The 24,642-nt window shown below is 56.4% G+C and overlaps 1 protein-coding gene across 1 annotated transcript in view; it reads right to left on the bottom strand.

Moving 5' to 3' along the window:
- Nucleotides 1-174: 174 nt before the first annotated feature.
- Nucleotides 175-24,642, bottom strand: part of LOC121275219 (integrin alpha-X-like) — a gene marked incomplete at its 3' end in the record, with an annotated part of 68,808 nt that continues 44,340 nt past the window's right edge. Inside the window, exon 3 of the mRNA XM_041182643.1 lies at nucleotides 175-330. Coding sequence (XP_041038577.1) covers nucleotides 175-330 — 156 coding nt within the window. The remainder of the gene's footprint in view (nucleotides 331-24,642) is intronic.

The following is a 24,642-nucleotide window of genomic DNA, read 5'->3' on the forward strand; positions in this document are numbered from 1 at the left end:
CCGCTCCCTCTCTCCCCCTCGCTCCCTCTCCCCCTCGCTCCCTCTCCCCCTCACTCCCTCTCCCCCTCGCTCCCTCTCCCCCTCGCTCCCTCTCCCCCTCTGTCCCTCTCCCCCTCGCTCCCTCTCCCCCTCACTCCCTCGCTCCCTCTTGCCCTCCCTCCCCCTCCCTCCAGCAGCACCTTCAATGTTGAAGATTTTTGACTGCAGCTTTTCCTGGATTGTTTTCAGGGCGTCGAAGTTTTCGATGGAGAAAACGGTGTCGTTAGTGGAGTTCGAGGCGATAATCTCCAACTCTCGCCGTCCATCTGCTGTTCGAAAGTCAGGACCCACCTGATATGGCAGCGAGGCAGTGTGAGGGGAGGTGGGGGTGAAGCAGGGTGATGGAGGGTCAGGGGGGTTGATAATGGTTGTGGGGGTGAAGGGGGGTGAGGGGGAATGGGTGATGGGGTGGGGGTGAAGGGGTTGAGGGGGATGTGGGGAGAAGGGAGTTGGGGGTGGGGCATGGAGGATAGCGAAGGCAAGAGGAGATCAAGGTCAGTGATTGGCCAATGGATTTGTTCACAATGAAGCAAAGGCTGTCACAACAGCAAAAAATGCAGCCTCTGGCCAAACACTCACCCCGACACACTCACACTCACACTCACCCCGACACACTCACACTCACCCCGACACACTCACACTCACCCCGACACACTCACACTCACACTCACCCCGACACACTCACACTCACCCCGACACACTCACACTCACCCCGACACACTCACACTCACCCCGACACACTCACACTCACCCCGACACACTCACACTCACACTCACCCCGACACACTCACACTCACACTCACCCCGACACACTCACACTCACCCCGACACACTCACACTCACCCCGACACACTCACACTCACACTCACCCCGACACACTCACACTCACACTCACCCCGACACACTCACACTCACACTCACCCCGACACACTCACACTCACCCCGACACACTCACACTCACACTCACCCCGACACACTCACCCCGACACACTCACACTCACACTCACACTCACCCCGACACACTCACACTCACCCCGACACACTCACACTCACACTCACACTCACCCCGACACACTCACACTCACCCCGACACACTCACACTCACACTCACCCCGACACACTCACACTCACCCCGACACACTCACACTCACACTCACCCCGACACACTCACACTCACCCCGACACACTCACACTCACACTCACCCCGACACACTCACACTCACACTCACCCCGACACACTCACACTCACCCCGACACACTCACACTCACACTCACCCCGACACACTCACACTCACCCCGACACACTCACACTCACACTCACCCCGACACACTCACACTCACCCCGACACACTCACACTCACCCCGACACACTCACACTCACCCCGACACACTCACACTCACACTCACCCCGACACACTCACACTCACCCCGACACACTCACACTCACCCCGACACACTCACACTCACACTCAATCCGACACACTCACACTCAACCCGACTCACTCACACACTCACACTCACCCCGACTCACTCACACTCACCCCGACACACTCACACTCACCCCGACACACTCACACTCAACCCGAATCACTCACACTCACCCCGACACACTCACACTCACACTCACCCCGACACACTCACACTCAACCCGACTCACTCACACACTCACACTCACCCCGACACACTCACACTCACACTCACCCCGACACACTCACACTCACCCCGACACACTCACACTCACCCCGACACACTCACACTCACACTCACCCCAACACACTCACACTCACCCCGACATACTCACACTCACACTCACCCCAACACACTCACACTCACCCCGACACACTCACACTCACACTCACCCCGACTCACTCTCACAGTCACACTCACCCCGACACACTCACACACTCACACTCACCCCGACACACTCACACACTCACACTCACCCCGACTCACTCACACACTCACACTCACCCCGCCACACTCACACACTCACACTCACCCCGACTCACTCACACACTCACACTCACCCCGACTCACTCACACACTCACACTCACCCCGACTCACTCTCACAGTCACACTCACCCCGACTCACTCACACACTCACACTCACCCCGACTCACTCTCACAGTCACACTCACCCCGACTCACTCTCACAGTCACACTCACCCCGACTCACTCACACACTCACACTCACCCCGACTCACTCACACACTCACACTCACCCCGACTCACTCACACACTCACACACTCACACTCACCCTGACTCACTCACACACTCACACTCACCCCGACTCACACACACTCACACTCACCCCGACTCACTCTCACAGTCACACTCACCCCAACTCACTCACACACTCACACTCACCCCGACTCACTCACACACTCACACTCACCCCAACTCACTCACACACTCACACACTCACACTCACCCCGACTCACTCACACTCACACTCACCCCGACACACTCACACTCACCCCGACACACTCACACTCACCCCGACTCACTCACACACTCACACTCACCCCGACACACTCACACTCACACACTCACACTCACCCCGACTCACTCTCACAGTCACACTCACCCCGACACACTCACACTCACACACTCACCCCGACTCACTCACACACTCACACTCACCCCGACTCATTCGCACACTCACACTCACCCCGACTCACTCACACACTCACACTCACACTCACCCGACTCACTCACACACTCACACTCACCCCGACTCATTCACACACTCACACTCACCCCGACTCACTCACACACTCACACACTCACACTCACCCCGACTCATTTACACACTCACACTCACCCCGAATCACTCACACACTCACACTCACACTCACCCCGACTCACTCACACACTCACACACTCACACTCACCCCGACTCATTTACACACTCACACTCACACTCACCCCGACTCACTCACACACTCACACTCACCCCGACTCACTCACACACTCACACTCACCCCGACTCACTCACTCACTCACACTCACCCCGACTCATTCACACACTCACACTCACCCCGACTCATTCACACACTCACACTCACCCCGACTCACTCACACACTCACACACTCACACTCACCCCTACTCACTCTCACACTCACACTCACCCCGGCTCACTCACACACTCACACTCACCCCGGCTCACACACACTCACACTCACCCCGACTCACTCACACACTCACACTCACCCATACACACTCACCCGGACACACTCACCCCGACTCACTCACACACTCACACTCACCCCGACTCATTCACACACTCACACTCACCCCGACTCACTCACACACTCACACTCACCCCGACTCATTCACACACTCACACTCACCCCGACTCACTCACACACTCACACACTCACACTCACCCCGACTCATTTACACACTCACACTCACCCCGACTCACACACACTCACACTCACCCCGACTCACTCACACACTCACACTCACCCCGACTCATTCACACACTCACACTCACCCCGACTCATTTACACACTCACACTCACCCCGACTCACTCACACACTCACACACTCACACTCACCCCGACTCATTCACACACTCACACTCACCCCGACTCACTCACACGCTCACACACTCACAATCACCCCGACTCATTTACACACTCACACTCACACTCACCCCGACTCACTCACACACTCACACTCACCCCGACTCACTCACACACTCACACTCACACTCACCCCGACTCACTCACTCACTCACACTCACCCCGACTCATTCACACACTCACACTCACCCCGACTCACTCACACACTCACACACTCACACTCACCCCGACTCACTCACACACTCACACTCACCCCGGCTCACACACACTCACACTCACCCCGACTCACTCACACACTCACACACTCACACTCACCCCGACTCATTCACACTCTCACACTCACCCCGACTCACACACAGACTCACACTCACCCATACACACTCACCCGGACACACTCACCCCGACTCACTCACACACTCACACTCACCCCGACTCATTCACACACTCACACTCACCCCGACTCACTCACACACTCACACTCACCCCGACTCATTCACACACTCACACTCAGCCCGACTCACTCACACACTCACACTCACCCCGACTCATTCACACACTCACACTCACCCCGACTCACTCACACACTCACACTCACCCCGACTCATTCACACACTCACACTCACCCCGACTCATTCACACACTCACACTCACCCCGACTCACTCACACACTCACACACTCACACTCACCCCGACTCATTCACACACTCACACTCACCCTGACTCACTCACACACTCACACTCACCCCAGCTCACACACACTCACACTCACCCCGACTCATTCACACACTCACACTCACCCCGACTCATTCACACACTCACACTCACCCCGACTCACTCACACACTCACACTCACCCCGACTCACTCACACACTCACACACTCACACTCACCCCGACTCATTCACACACTCACACTCACCCCGACTCACTCACACACTCACACACTCACACACTCACCCCGACTCACTCACACACTCACACTCACCCCGACTCACTCTCACAGTCACACTCACCCCGACTCATTCACACACATACACTCACCCCGACTCATTCACACACTCACACTCACCCCGACTCACTCACACACTCACACTCACCCCGACACACTCACACACTCACACTCACCCCGACTCACTCTCACAGTCACACTCACCCCGACACACTCACACTCACGCACTCACCCCGACTCACTCACACACTCACACTCACCCCGACTCACTCACACACTCACACTCACCCCGACTCACTCACACACTCACACTCACCCCGACTCACTCACACACTCACACTCACCCCGACTCACTCACACACTCACACTCACCCCGACTCACTCACACACTCACACTCACACCGACTCACTCACACACTCACACTCACCCCGACTCATTCACACACTCACACTCACCCCGACTCACTCACACACTCACACTCACCCCGACTCATTCACACACTCACACTCACCCCGACTCACTCACACACTCACACTCACCCCGACTCACTCACACACTCACACTCACCCTGACTCATTCACACACTCACACTCACCCCGACTCACTCACACACTCACACTCACCCTGACTGATTCACACACTCACACTCACCCCGACTCACACACACTCACACTCACCCCGACTCATTCACACACTCACACTCATCCCGACTCACTCACACTCACACTCACCCCAACACACTCACACTCACCCCGACTCACTCACACACTCACACTCACCCCGACTCACTCTCACAGTCACACTCACCCCGACACACTCTCACACTCACACACTCACCCCGACTCACTCACACACTCACACTCACCCCGACTCATTCACACACTCACACTCACCCCGACTCACTCACACACTCACACACTCACCCGACTCATCACACCTCACTCACCCCGACTCACTCACACACTCACACACCGACTCACTCACCCGACTCACTCACACACTCACACTCACCCCGACTCACTCTCACAGTCACTCACCCCGACTCACTCTCACAGTCACACTCACCCCGACTCATTCACACACATACACTCACCCCGACTCATTCACACACTCACACTCATCCCGACACACTCACACACTCACACTCACCCCGACTCATTCTCACAGTCACACTCACCCCGACACACTCACACTCACGCACTCACCCCGACTCACACACTCACACTCACCCCGACTCACTCACACAATCACACTCACCCCGACTCACTCACACACTCACACACTCACACTCACCCCGACTCATTCACACACTCACACTCACCCCGACTCACTCACACACTCACACTCACACTCACCCCGACTCACTCACACACTCACACTCACCCTGACTCACTCACACACTCACACTCACCCCGACTCACTCACACACTCACACACTCACACTCACCCCGACTCACTCTCACACTCACACTCACACTCACCCCGACTCACTCACACACTCACACTCACCCCGGCTCACACACACTCACACTCACCCCGACTCACTCACACACTCACACACTCACACTCACCCCGACTCATTCACACACTCACACTCACCCCGACTCACTCACACACTCACACTCACCCATACACACTCACCCGGACACACTCACCCCGACTCACTCACACACTCACACTCACGCCGACTCATTCACACACTCACACTCACCCCGACTCACTCACACACTCACACTCACCCCGACTCATTCACACACTCACACTCACCCCGACTCACTCACACACTCACACTCACCCCGACTCATTCACACACTCACACTCACCCCGACTCACTCACACACTCACACTCACCCCGACTCATTCACACACTCACACTCACCCCGACTCATTCACACACTCACACTCACCCCGACACACTCACACACTCACACTCACCCCGACTCATTCACACACTCACACTCACCCCGACTCACTCACACACTCACACTCACCCCGGCTCACACACACTCACACTCACCCCGACTCATTCACACACTCACACTCACCCCGACTCATTCACACACTCACACTCACCCCGACTCACTCACACACTCACACACTCACACTCACCCCGACTCATTCACACACTCACACTCACCCCGACCCACTCACACACTCACACACTCACCCTGACTCACTCACACACTCACACTCACCCCAACTCACTCTCACAGTCACACTCACCCCGACTCATTCACACACTCACACTCACCCCGACTCACTCACACACTCACACTCACCCCAACTCACTCTCACAGTCACACTCACCCCGACACACTCACACTCACGCACTCACCCCGACTCACTCACACACTCACACTCACCCCGACTCACTCACACACTCACCCCGACTCACTCACACACTCACACTCACCCCGACTCATTCACACACTCACACTCACCCCGGCTCACTCACACACTCACACTCACACTCACCCCGACTCACTCACACACTCACACTCACCCTGACTCATTCACACACTCACACTCACCCCGACTCACTCACACACTCACACACTCACACTCACCCCGACTCACTCACACACTCACACTCACCCCGGCTCACACACACTCACACTCACCCCGACTCACTCACACACTCACACACTCACACTCACCCCGACTCATTCACACACTCACACTCACCCCGACTCACTCACACACTCACACTCACCCATACACACTCACCCGGACACACTCACCCCGACTCACTCACACACTCACACTCACCCCGACTCATTCACACACTCACACTCACCCCGACTCACTCACACACTCACACTCACCCCGACTCATTCACACACTCACACTCACCCCGACTCACTCACACACTCACACTCACCCCGACTCATTCACACACTCACACTCACCCCGACTCACTCACACACTCACACTCACCCCGACTCATTCACACACTCACACTCACCCCGACTCATTCACACACTCACACTCACCCCGACTCACTCACACACTCACACACTCACACTCACCCCGACTCATTCACACACTCACACTCACCCCGACTCACTCTCACAGTCACACTCACCCCGACTCATTCACACACATACACTCACCCCGACTCATTCACACACTCACACTCACCCCGACTCACTCACACACTCACACTCACCCCGACACACTCACACACTCACACTCACCCCGACTCACTCTCACAGTCACACTCACCCCGACACACTCACACTCACGCACTCACCCCGACTCACTCACACACTCACACTCACCCCGACTCACTCACACACTCACACTCACCCCGACTCACTCACACACTCACACACTCACACTCACCCCGACTCATTCACACACTCACACTCACCCCGACTCACTCACACACTCACACTCACACTCACCCCGACTCACTCACACACTCACACTCACCCTGACTCATTCACACACTCACACTCACCCCGACTCACTCACACACTCACACACTCACACTCACCCCGACTCACTCACACACTCACACTCACCCCGGCTCACACACACTCACACTCACCCCGACTCACTCACACACTCACACTCACCCCCGTTCACACACACTCACACTCACCCCGACTCATTCACACACTCACACTCACCCCGACTCACTCACACACTCACACACTCACACTCACCCCGACACACTCACACTCACACTCACCCCGACACACTCACACTCACCCCGACTCACTCACACACTCACACTCACCCCGACTCACTCTCACAGTCACACTCACCCCGACACACTCTCACACTCACACACTCACCCCGACTCACTCACACACTCACACTCACCCCGACTCATTCACACACACACACTCACCCCGACTCACTCACACACTCACACTCACCCCGACTCACTCTCACAGTCACACTCACCCCGACTCATTCACACACATACACTCACCCTGACTCATTCACACACTCACACTCACCCCGACTCACTCACACACTCACACTCACCCCGACACACTCACACACTCACACTCACCCCGACTCACTCTCACAGTCACACTCACCGCGACACACTCACACTCACGCACTCACCCCGACTCACTCACACACTCACACTCACCCCGACTCACTCACACACTCACACTCACCCCGACTCACTCACACACTCACACACTCACACTCACCCCGACTCATTCACACACTCACACTCACCCCGACTCACTCACACACTCACACTCACACTCACCCCGACTCACTCACACACTCACACTCACCCCGACTCATTCACACACTCACACTCACCCCGACACACTCACAAACTCACACTCACCCCGACACACACACACTCTCACCCCAACACACTCACACTCACCCCGACACACTCACATCGACACACACACACACTCACCCCGACACACTCACACTCACCCCAACACACTCACCCCAATACACTCACCCCGACACACTCACACACTCACCCCGACTCACTCACCCCGACACACTCACACTCACCCCGACACACCCACACACTCACACTCACCCCGACACACACACACACTCACACTCACCCTGACACACTCACACACACCCCGAAACACACACACACTCATACTCACCCGAACACACTTACACACTCACACTAACCCGGACACACTCACCCCGACACACTCACACTCACCCTCACACACTCACCCTGACTTACTCCCCCGACACACTCACGTACTCACACTCACCCCGACACACTCACCCCGACACACTCACACACTCACCCCGACACACTCACCCCTATACACTCACCCCGACACACTCACACACTCACCCCGACACACTCACCCACTCACACTCAACCCGACTCACTCACCCGGACACACTCACACTCACCCGGACACACTCATCCCGACACACTCACACACTCACACTCACCCCGAAACACACACACACACACCCTGACACACTCACACACTCACACTCACCCCGACACACTCACCCTAATACACTCACCCCAACACAATCACACACTCACTCTCACCCGACACACTCACCCCGACACTCACACACTCACACTCACACCAACACATTCACACACTCACACTCACCCCGACACACTCTCACTCACCCCGACACACTCACACACTCACACTCACTCTCACCCTGACACTCTCACCCCCACACTCTCACCCCGACACACTCACCCCGACACTCACACACTCACACTCACTCCAACACATTCACACACTCACACTCACCCCGTCACACTCTCACTCACCTCGACACACTCACACACTCACACTCACTCTGACACTCTCACCCCCACACTCTCACCCCGACTCACTCACACCGACACACTCACACCGACACTCACACACTCACACTCACTCCAACACATTCACACACTCACACTCACCCCGACACACTCACACACTCACACTCACTCTCACCCTGACACTCTCACACCCACACTCTCACCCTGACGCACCCACACCGACACACTCAGCACGACACACTCACACACACCCGGCACACTCACACTCACCCCGACACAGTCACCCTCACTCCGACACACTCACGCTCACCCTCACCCTGACACACTCATGCTCACCCTGACACACTCACCCCGACACACTCACACACTCACCCCGACACACTCACCCCAATACACTCACACCGACACACTCACACACTCACCCCGACACACTCACCCACTCACACTCAACCCGACTCACTCACCCGGACACACTCACACTCACCCGGACACACTCATCCCGACACACTCACACAGTCACACTCACCCCGACACACACACACACACTCACCCTGACACACTCACACACTCACACTCACCCCGACACACTCACCCTAATACACTCACCCCAACACAATCACACACTCACTCTCACCCGACACACTCACCCCGACACTCACACACTCACACTCACTCCAACACATTCACACACTCACACTCACCCCGACACACACTCACTCACCCCGACAAACTCACTCACCCTCAGCCCGACACAGTCACACTCACCCTGCCACACTCACACACACACTCACCTTGCCACACTCACACACACACTCACCCCGACACACTCACAAACTCACACTCACCCCGACACACTCACAAACTCGCACTCACCCCAACACACACACTCACACACTCACCCTGACACACTCACAAACTCACACTCACCCCGACACACACTCACTCGCACTCACCCCAAAACACACACTCACCCGTACACACACACACTCACCCCGACACACTCACACTTACCCCGACACACTCACCCCGACACACTCACCCCGACACACTCACACACTCACACTCACACACTCGCACTCACCCCGACACAGTCACCCTCACTCCGACACACTCACGTTCACCCTCACCCTGACACACTCATGCTCACCCTGACACACTCACACTGACACATTCACACACACCCTCATCCTGACACACTCACCCTCACCCTCACCCCAACACACTTACACACTCAGCCCAACACACACTCACCCCGAAACACTCACACATTCACCCCAACACACTCACACATTCACCCCGACACACTCACTCACCCCGACAAACTCACTCACCCTCGGCCCGACACACTCACACTCACCCAGACACACTCACACACTAACACTCACCCTGACACACTCACACACTCACACTCACCCCGACACACACACACACTCACACTCACCCCGGCACACACACACTCACTCTCACCCATACACACTCACACTCACCCGGACACACTCACACACTCACACTAACCCGGACACACTCACCCCGACACACTCGCACTCACCCCAACACACTCACCCAGTCACACTCACCCCGACACACTCACCCTAATACACTCACCCCAACACACTCACACACTCACACTCACCCCGACACACACACACACTCACACTCACCCCGGCACACACACACTCACTCTCACCCATACACACTCACACTCACCCGGACACACTCACACACTCACACTAACCCGGACACACTCACCCCGACACACTCGCACTCACCCCAACACACTCACCCACTCACACTCACCCCGACACACTCACCCTAATACACTCACCCCAACACACTCACACACTCACTCTCACCTGACACACACATCCCGATACTCACACACTCACACTCACTCCAACACATTCACACACACACAATCACCCCGACACACTCTCACTCACCCTGACACACTCACACACTCACACTCACTCTCACCCTGACACACTCACCCCGACACACTCACACAGACACACTCACACCGACACACTCACACCGACACACTCACACTGACACACTCACACACACACCCGACACACTCACACTCACCCCGACACTCACACACTCACACTCACCCCGACACAGTCACCCTCACCCCGACACACTCACGCTCACCCTCACCCTGACACACTCATGCTCACCCTGACACACTCACACCGACACATTCACACACACCCTCATCCCGACACACTCACACTCACCCTCACCCCAACACACTTACACACTCAGCCCAACACACACTCACCCCGAAACACTCACACATTCACCCCAACACACTCACACATTCACCCCAACACACTCACTCACCCCGACAAACTCACTCACCCTCAGCCCGACACACTCACACTCACCCTGCCACACTCACACACTCACACACACCCCGACACTCTCACACCGACTCACTCACACTCACACTCACCCCGACACACACACACTCGCACTCACCCCAACACACTCACACTTACCCCGGCACACTCACCTCGACACACACACACTCACCCCGACACACTCACACTCACCCCAACACACTCACCCAATACACTCACTCCGACACAATCACACACTCACCCCGACTCACTCACCTCAACACACTCACACACTCACACTCACCCTGACACACTCACACACACCCCGAAACACACATACACTCGCACTCACCCCGGCACGCACACACACTCACTCTCACCCATACACACTCACACTCACCCGAACACACTCACACACTCACACTAACCCTGACACACTCACACTCACCCCGACGCACTCACACACTCACACTCACCCGGACACACTCACCACGACACACTCACACACTCACACTCACCCGGACACACTCACACACTCACACTAACCCGGACACACTCACCCCGACACACTCACACTCACCCCGACACACTCACACACTCACACTCACCCCGACACACTCACCCTAATACACTCACCCCAACACACTCACTCTCACCTGACACACACACCCCGACCCTCACACACTCACACTCACTCCAACAAATTCACACACACACACTCACCCCGACACACTCTCACTCACCCTGACACACTCACACACTCACACTCACTCTCACCCTGACACTCTCACCCCGACACACTCACACCGACACACTCACACCGACACACTCACACCGACACACTCACACACACCCGACACACTAACACTCGCCCCAACACACTCACCCTAATACACTCACCCCAACACAATCACACACTCACTCTCACCCGACACACTCACACACACCCCGACACACACACACACTCGCACTCACCCCGGCACACACACACACTCACTCTCACCCATACACACTCACACTCACCCGGACACTCTCACACACTCACACTAACCCGGACACACTCACCCCGACACACTCACACTCACACCGACACACTCACACACTCACACTCACCCGGACACACTCACCACGACACACTCACACACTCACACTCACCTGGACACACTCACCCCTACACACTCACCCCGACACACTCACACTCACCCTCACACACTCACCCTGACTCACTCACCCCGACACACTCACGCACTCACACTCACCCGGACACACTCACCCCAACACACTCACTCCGACACACTCACACACTCACCCCGACACACTCACCCCAATATACTAACCCCGACACACTCACACACTCACCCCGACTCACCCACCCCGACACACTCACCCACTCACACTCACCCCGACTCACTCACCCGGACACACTCACACTCACCCGGACACACTCATCCCGACACACACACTCACACTCACCCCGATACACACGCACCCACACTCACCCCGACACACTCACCCCGACAAACTCACCCCGACACACTCACCCCGACACACTCACCCCGACACACTCACCCCGACACACTCACCCCGACAAACTCACCCCGACACACTCACCCCGACACACTCACCCCGACACACTCACACTCACACTCACTCCAACACACTCACACACTCACTCTCACCCGACACACACACACCGACACTCTCACACTCACACTCACTCCAACACATTCACACCAACACATTCACACTCACCCTCACACACTCACCCTGACTCACTCACCCCGACACACTCACGCACACACACTCACCCCGACACACTCACCCCGACACACTCACCCCAATATACTCACCCCGACACACTCACACACTCTCCCCGACTCACTCACCCTGACACACTCACCCACTCACACTCACCCCGACTCACTCACCCGGACACACTCACACTCACCCGGACACACTCATCCCGACACACACACACTCACACTCATCCCGATACACACACACTCACACTCACCCCGACACACACACACCCACACTCACCCCGACACACTCAACCCGACACTCACACACTCACACTCACTCTCACCCCGACACAGTCACGCTCACCCCGACACACTCACACACACCTGACACACTCACACTCGCCCCGACACACTCACACTCTCACACTCACCCCGACACAGTCACCCTCACCCTCACCCTGACACACACATGCTCACCCTGACACACTCACACCGATACATTCACACACACCCTCATCCTGACACACTCACACTCACCCTCACCCCAACACACTTACACACTCAGCCCAACACACACACACTCACTCCGAAACACTCACACGTTCACCCCAACACACTCACACATTCACCCCGACACACTCACACTCACCCCGACAAACTCACTCACCCTCAGCCCAACACACTCACACTCACCCTGCCACACTCACACACACCCCGAAACACTCACACCGACTCACTCACACACTCACACTCACCCCGACACATACACACTCGCACTCACCCCAACACACTCACACTCACCCGTACACACTCACACTCACCCCAACACACTCACCTCGACACACACACACTCACCCCGACACACTCACACTCACCCCGACACACTCACACTCACCCCAACACACTCACCCCAATACACTCAACCCGACTCACTCACCCCGACACACTCACACTCACCCCGACACACTCACACACTCACACTCACCCCGACGCACTCACACACTCACACTCACCCTGACACACTCACACACTCACACTCACCCCGACACACACACACACTCGCACTCACCCGGCACACACACACTCACTCTCACCCATACACACTCACACTCACCCGAACACACTCACACACTCACACTAACCCGGACACACTCACCCCGACACACTCACACTCACCCCGACACACTCACACACTCACACTCACCCCAACACACTCACCCTAATACACTCACCCCAACACACTCACACACTCACTCTCACCTGACACACACACCCCGACACTCACACACTCACACTCACTCCTACAAATTCACACGCACACACTCACCCCGACACACTCTCACTCACCCTGACACACTCACACACTCACACTCACTCTCACCCTGACACTCTCACCCCGACACACTCACCCCGACACACTCACACCGACACACTCACACCGACACACTCACACTCGCCCCGACGCTCACACACTCACACTCACCCCGACACAGTCACCCTCACCCTGACACACTCACGCTCACCCTCACCCTGACACACTCATGCTCACCCTGACACACTCACACTGACACATTCACACACACCCTCATCCCGACACACTCACACTCACCCTCACCCCAACATACTTACACACTCAGCCCAACACATACTCACCCCGAAACACTCACACATTCACCCCAACACACTCACTCACCCCGACAAACTCACTCACCCTCAGCCCGACACACTCACACTCACCCTGCCACACTCACACACACCCTGACACTCTCACACCGACTCACTCACACACTCACACTCACCCCGACACACACACACTCGCACTCACCCCGACACACACACACTCTCACCCCGACACACTCACACTCACCCCGACACACTCACAAACTCACACTCACCCCGACACACTCACCTCGACACACACACACACTCACCCTGACACAATCACACTCACCCCAACACACTCACCCCAATACACTCACCCCAATACACCCACTCCGACACACTCACACACTCACCCCGACTCACTCACCCCGACACACTCACACACTCCCACTCACCCTGACACACTCACACACACCCCGAAACACACACACACTCGCACTCACCCCGGCACACACACACACTCACTCTCACCCATACACACTCACACTCACCCGAACACACTTACACACTCACACTAACCCGGACACACTCACCCCGACACACTCACACTAACCCCGACACACTCACACTCACCTCGACACACTCACACACTCACACTCACCCAGACACACACACTCACACTCACCCCGGCACACACACACTCACTCTCACCCATACACACTCACACTCACCCGGACACACTCACACACTCACACTAACCCGGACACACTCACCCCGACACACTCACACTCACCCCAACACACTCACCCACTCACACTCACCCCGACACACTCACCCTAATACACTCACCCCAACACACTCACACACTCACTCTCACCTGACACACACATCCCGATACTCACACACTCACACTCACTCCAACACATTCACACACACACAATCACCCCGACACACTCTCACTCACCCTGACACACTCACACACTCACACTCACTCTCACCCTGACACACTCACCCCGACACACTCACACAGACACACTCACACCGACACACTCACACTGACACACTCACACACACCCGACACACTCACACTCACCCCGACACTCACACACTCACACTCACCCCGACACAGTCACCCTCACCCCGACACACTCACGCTCACCCTCACCCTGACACACTCATGCTCACCCTGACACACTCACACCGACACATTCACACACACCCTCATCCCGACACACTCACACTCACCCTCACCCCAACACACTTACACACTCAGCCCAACACACACTCACCCCGAAACACTCACACATTCACCCCAACACACTCACACATTCACCCCAACACACTCACTCACCCCGACAAACTCACTCACCCTCGGCCCGACACACTCACACTCACCCAGACACACTCACACACTAACACTCACCCTGACACACTCACACACTCACACTCACCCCGACACACACACACACTCACACTCACCCCGGCACACACACACTCACTCTCACCCATACACACTCACACTCACCCGGACACACTCACACACTCACACTAACCCGGACACACTCACCCCGACACACTCGCACTCACCCCAACACACTCACCCAGTCACACTCACCCTGACACACTCACCCTAATACACTCACCCCAACACACTCACACACTCACACTCACCCCGACACACACACACACTCACACTCACCCCGGCACACACACACTCACTCTCACCCATACACACTCACACTCACCCGGACACACTCACACACTCACACTAACCCGGACACACTCACCCCGACACACTCGCACTCACCCCAACACACTCACCCACTCACACTCACCCCGACACACTCACCCTAATACACTCACCCCAACACACTCACACACTCACTCTCACCTGACACACACATCCCGATACTCACACACTCACACTCACTCCAACACATTCACACACACACAATCACCCCGACACACTCTCACTCACCCTGACACACTCACACACTCACACTCACTCTCACCCTGACACACTCACCCCGACACACTCACACAGACACACTCACACCGACACACTCACACCGACACACTCACACTGACACACTCACACACACCCGACACACTCACACTCACCCCGACACTCACACACTCACACTCACCCCGACACAGTCACCCTCACCCCGACACACTCACGCTCACCCTCACCCTGACACACTCATGCTCACCCTGACACACTCACACCGACACATTCACACACACCCTCATCCCGACACACTCACACTCACCCTCACCCCAACACACTTACACACTCAGCCCAACACACACTCACCCCGAAACACTCACACATTCACCCCAACACACTCACACATTCACCCCAACACACTCACTCACCCCGACAAACTCACTCACCCTCAGCCCGACACACTCACACTCACCCTGCCACACTCACACACTCACACACACCCCGACACTCTCACACCGACTCACTCACACTCACACTCACCCCGACACACACACACTCGCACTCACCCCAACACACTCACACTTACCCCGGCACACTCACCTCGACACACACACACTCACCCCGACACACTCACACTCACCCCAACACACTCACCCAATACACTCACTCCGACACAATCACACACTCACCCCGACTCACTCACCTCAACAAACTCACACACTCACACTCACCCTGACACACTCACACACACCCCGAAACACACATACACTCGCACTCACCCCGGCACGCACACACACTCACTCTCACCCATACACACTCACACTCACCCGAACACACTCACACACTCACACTAACCCTGACACACTCACACTCACCCCGACGCACTCACACACTCACACTCACCCGGACACACTCACCACGACACACTCACACACTCACACTCACCCGGACACACTCACACACTCACACTAACCCGGACACACTCACCCCGACACACTCACACTCACCCCGACACACTCACACACTCACACTCACCCCGACACACTCACCCTAATACACTCACCCCAACACACTCACTCTCACCTGACACACACACCCCGACCCTCACACACTCACACTCACTCCAACAAATTCACACACACACACTCACCCCGACACACTCTCACTCACCCTGACACACTCACACACTCACACTCACTCTCACCCTGACACTCTCACCCCGACACACTCACACCGACACACTCACACCGACACACTCACACCGACACACTCACACACACCCGACACACTCACACTCGCCCCAACACACTCACCCTAATACACTCACCCCAACACAATCACACACTCACTCTCACCCGACACACTCACACTCACCCGGACACTCTCACACACTCACACTAACCCGGACACACTCACCCCGACACACTCACACTCACACCGACACACTCACACACTCACACTCACCCGGACACACTCACCACGACACACTCACACACTCACACTCACCTGGACACACTCACCCCTACACACTCACCCCGACACACTCACACTCACCCTCACACACTCACCCTGACTCACTCACCCCGACACACTCACGCACTCACACTCACCCGGACACACTCACCCCAACACACTCACCCCGACACACTCACACACTCACCCCGACACACTCACCCCAATATACTAACCCCGACACACTCACACACTCACCCCGACTCACCCACCCCGACACACTCACCCACTCACACTCACCCCGACTCACTCACCCGGACACACTCACACTCACCCGGACACACTCATCCCGACACACACACTCACACTCACCCCGATACACACACACCCACACTCACCCCGACACACTCACCCCGACAAACTCACCCCGACACACTCACCCCGACACACTCACCCCGACACACTCACCCCGACAAACTCACCCCGACACACTCACCCCGACACACTCACCCCGACACACTCACACTCACACTCACTCCAACACACTCACACACTCACTCTCACCCGACACACACACACCGACACTCTCACACTCACACTCACTCCAACACATTCACACCAACACATTCACACTCACCCTCACACACTCACCCTGACTCACTCACCCCGACACACTCACGCACACACACTCACCCCGACACACTCACCCCGACACACTCACCCCAATATACTCACCCCGACACACTCACACACTCTCCCCGACTCACTCACCCTGACACACTCACCCACTCACACTCACCCCGACTCACTCACCCGGACACACTCACACTCACCCGGACACACTCATCCCGACACACACACACTCACACTCATCCCGATACACACACACTCACACTCACCCCGACACACACACACCCACACTCACCCCGACACACTCAACCCGACACTCACACACTCACACTCACTCTCACCCCGACACAGTCACGCTCACCCCGACACACTCACACACACCTGACACACTCACACTCGCCCCGACACACTCACACTCTCACACTCACCCCGACACAGTCACCCTCACCCTCACCCTGACACACACATGCTCACCCTGACACACTCACACCGATACATTCACACACACCCTCATCCTGACACACTCACACTCACCCTCACCCCAACACACTTACACACTCAGCCCAACACACACACACTCACTCCGAAACACTCACACGTTCACCCCAACACACTCACACATTCACCCCGACACACTCACACTCACCCCGACAAACTCACTCACCCTCAGCCCAACACACTCACACTCACCCTGCCACACTCACACACACCCCGAAACACTCACACCGACTCACTCACACACTCACACTCACCCCGACACATACACACTCGCACTCACCCCAACACACTCACACTCACCCGTACACACTCACACTCACCCCAACACACTCACCTCGACACACACACACTCACCCCGACACACTCACACTCACCCCGACACACTCACACTCACCCCGACACACTCACCCCAATACACTCAACCCGACTCACTCACCCCGACACACTCACACTCACCCCGACACACTCACACACTCACACTCACCCCGACGCACTCACACACTCACACTCACCCTGACACACTCACACACTCACACTCACCCCGACACACACACACACTCGCACTCACCCGGCACACACACACTCACTCTCACCCATACACACTCACACTCACCCGAACACACTCACACACTCACACTAACCCGGACACACTCACCCCGACACACTCACACTCACCCCGACACACTCACACACTCACACTCACCCCAACACACTCACCCTAATACACTCACCCCAACACACTCACACACTCACTCTCACCTGACACACACACCCCGACACTCACACACTCACACTCACTCCTACAAATTCACACGCACACACTCACCCCGACACACTCTCACTCACCCTGACACACTCACACACTCACACTCACTCTCACCCTGACACTCTCACCCCGACACACTCACCCCGCCACACTCACACCGACACACTCACACCGACACACTCACACTCGCCCCGACGCTCACACACTCACACTCACCCCGACACAGTCACCCTCACCCTGACACACTCACGCTCACCCTCACCCTGACACACTCATGCTCACCCTGACACACTCACACTGACACATTCACACACACCCTCATCCCGACACACTCACACTCACCCTCACCCCAACATACTTACACACTCAGCCCAACACATACTCACCCCGAAACACTCACACATTCACCCCAACACACTCACTCACCCCGACAAACTCACTCACCCTCAGCCCGACACACTCACACTCACCCTGCCACACTCACACACACCCTGACACTCTCACACCGACTCACTCACACACTCACACTCACCCCGACACACACACACTCGCACTCACCCCGACACACACACACTCTCACCCCGACACACTCACACTCACCCCGACACACTCACAAACTCACACTCACCCCGACACACTCACCTCGACACACACACACACTCACCCCGACACACTCACACTCACCCCGACACACTCACACTCACCCCGACACACTCACCCCAATACACTCACCCCGACACACTCATACACTCAACCCGACTCACTCACCCCGACACACTCACACTCACCCCGACACACTCACACACTCACACTCACCCTGACACACTCACACACTCGCACTCACCCGGCACACACACACTCACTCTCACCCATACACACTCACACTCACCCGAACACACTCACACACTCACACTAACCCGGACACACTCACCCCGACACACTCACACTCACCCCGACACACTCACACACTCACACTCACCCCAACACACTCACCCTAATACACTCACCCCTACACACTCACACACTCACTCTCAACTGACACACACACCCCGACACTCACACACTCACACTCACTCCTACAAATTCACACGCACACACTCACCCCGACACACTCTCACTCACCCTGACACACTCACACACTCACACTCACTCTCACCCTGACACTCTCACCCCGACACACTCACCCCGACACACTCACACCGACACACTCACACCGACACACTCACACTCGCCCCGATGCTCACACACTCACACTCACCCCGACACAGTCACCCTCACCCTGACACACTCACGCTCACCCTCACCCTGACACACTCATGCTCACCCTGACACACTCACACTGACACATTCACACACACCCTCATCCCGACACACTCACACTCACCCTCACCCCAACATACTTACACACTCAGCCCAACACATACTCACCCCGAAACACTCACACATTCACCCCAACACACTCACTCACCCCGACAAACTCACTCACCCTCAGCCCGACACACTCGCACTCACCCTGCCACACTCACACACACCCCGACACTCTCACACCGACTCACTCACACACTCACACTCACCCCGACACACACACACTCGCACACACCCCGACACACACATACTCTCACCCCGACACACTCACACTCACCCCGACACACTCACAAACTCACACTCACCCCGACACACTCACCTCGACACACACACACACTCACCCCGACACAATCACACTCACCCCAACACACTCACCCCAATACACTCACCCCAATACACCCACTCCGACACACTCACACACTCACCCCGACTCACTCACCCCGACACACTCACACACTCCCACTCACCCTGACACACTCACACACACCCCGAAACACACACACACTCGCACTCACCCCGGCACACACACACACTCACTCTCACCCATACACACTCACACTCACCCGAACACACTTACACACTCACACTAACCCGGACACACTCACCCCGACACACTCACACTTACCCCGACACACTCACACTCACCTCGACACACTCACACACTCACACTCACCCAGACACACTCACCCGGACACACTCACCACGACACACTCACACACTCACACTCACCTGGACACACTCACCCGTACACACTCACCCCGACACACTCACACTCACCCTCACACACTCACCCTGACTTACTCACCCCGACACACTCACGCACTCACTCACCCCAACACACTCAACCCGACACACTCACACACTCACCCCAACACACTCAACCCTATACACTCACCCCGACACACTCACACACTCACCCCGACACACTCACCCACTCACACTCAACCCGACTCACTCACCCGGACACACTCACACTCACCCGGACACACTCATCCCGACACACTCACACACTCACACTCACCCCGACACACACACACACTCACCCTGACACACTCACACACTCACACTCACCCCGACACACTCACCCTAATACTCTCACCCCAACACAATCACACACTCACTCTCACCCGACACACTCACCCCGACACTCACACACTCACACTCACACCAACACATTCACACACTCACACTCACACCGACACACTCTCACTCACCCCGACACACTCACACACTCACACTCACTCTCACCCTGACACTCTCACCCCCACACTCTCACCCCGACACACTCACCCCGACACTCACACACTCACACTCACTCCAACACATTCACACACTCACACTCACCCCGACACACTCTCACTCACCCCGACACACTCACGCACTCACACTCACTCTCACCCTGACACTCTAACACCCACACTCTCACCCCGACGCACTCACACCGACACACTCAGCACGACACACTCACACAGACCCGGCACACTCACACTCACCCCGACACAGTCACCCTCACCCCGACACACTCACGCTCACCCTGACACACTCATGCTCACCCTGACACACTCACCCTGACACACTCACACACTCACCCCGACACACTCACCCCAATACACTCACCCCGACACACTCACACACTCACCCCGACTCACCCACCCCGACACACTCACACACTCACCCCGACACACTCACACACTCACACTCAACCCGACTCACTCACCCGGCCACACTCACACTCACCCGGACACACTCATCCCGACACACTCACACACTCACACTCACCCCGACACACACACACACTCACCCTGACACACTCACACACTCACACTCACCCCGACACACACACACACACACTCACCCTGACACACTCACACACTCACACTCACCCCGACACACACACCCTAATACACTCACCCTAACACAATCACACACTCACTCTCACCCAACACACTCACCCCGACACTCACACACTCACACTCACTCCAACACACACTCACTCACCCCAACAAACTCACTCACCCTCAGCCCGACACACTCACACTCACCCTGCCACATTCACACACTCACACACACCCCGACACACTCACACTGACTCACTCACACACACACTCACCCCGACACACTCACAAACTCACACTCACCCCGACACACACACACTCGCACTCACCCCAACACACACACTCACACACTCACCCTGACACACACACACTCACACTCACCCTGACACACTCACCCTAATACACTCACCCCAACACAATCACACACTCACTCTCACCCGACACACTCACACCGACACACTCACCCCGACACTCACACACTCACACTCACCCCAACACATTCACACACTCACACTCACCCCGACACACACTCACTCACCCCGACACACTCACACACTCACACTCACACTCACCCTGACACTCTCACACCCACACTCTCACCCCGACGCAGTCACACCGACACACT

The sequence above is a fragment of the Carcharodon carcharias genome, unplaced genomic scaffold (genome assembly GCF_017639515.1).
Source record: "Carcharodon carcharias isolate sCarCar2 unplaced genomic scaffold, sCarCar2.pri scaffold_927_ctg1, whole genome shotgun sequence".
Lineage (NCBI taxonomy): Eukaryota > Metazoa > Chordata > Chondrichthyes > Lamniformes > Lamnidae > Carcharodon > Carcharodon carcharias.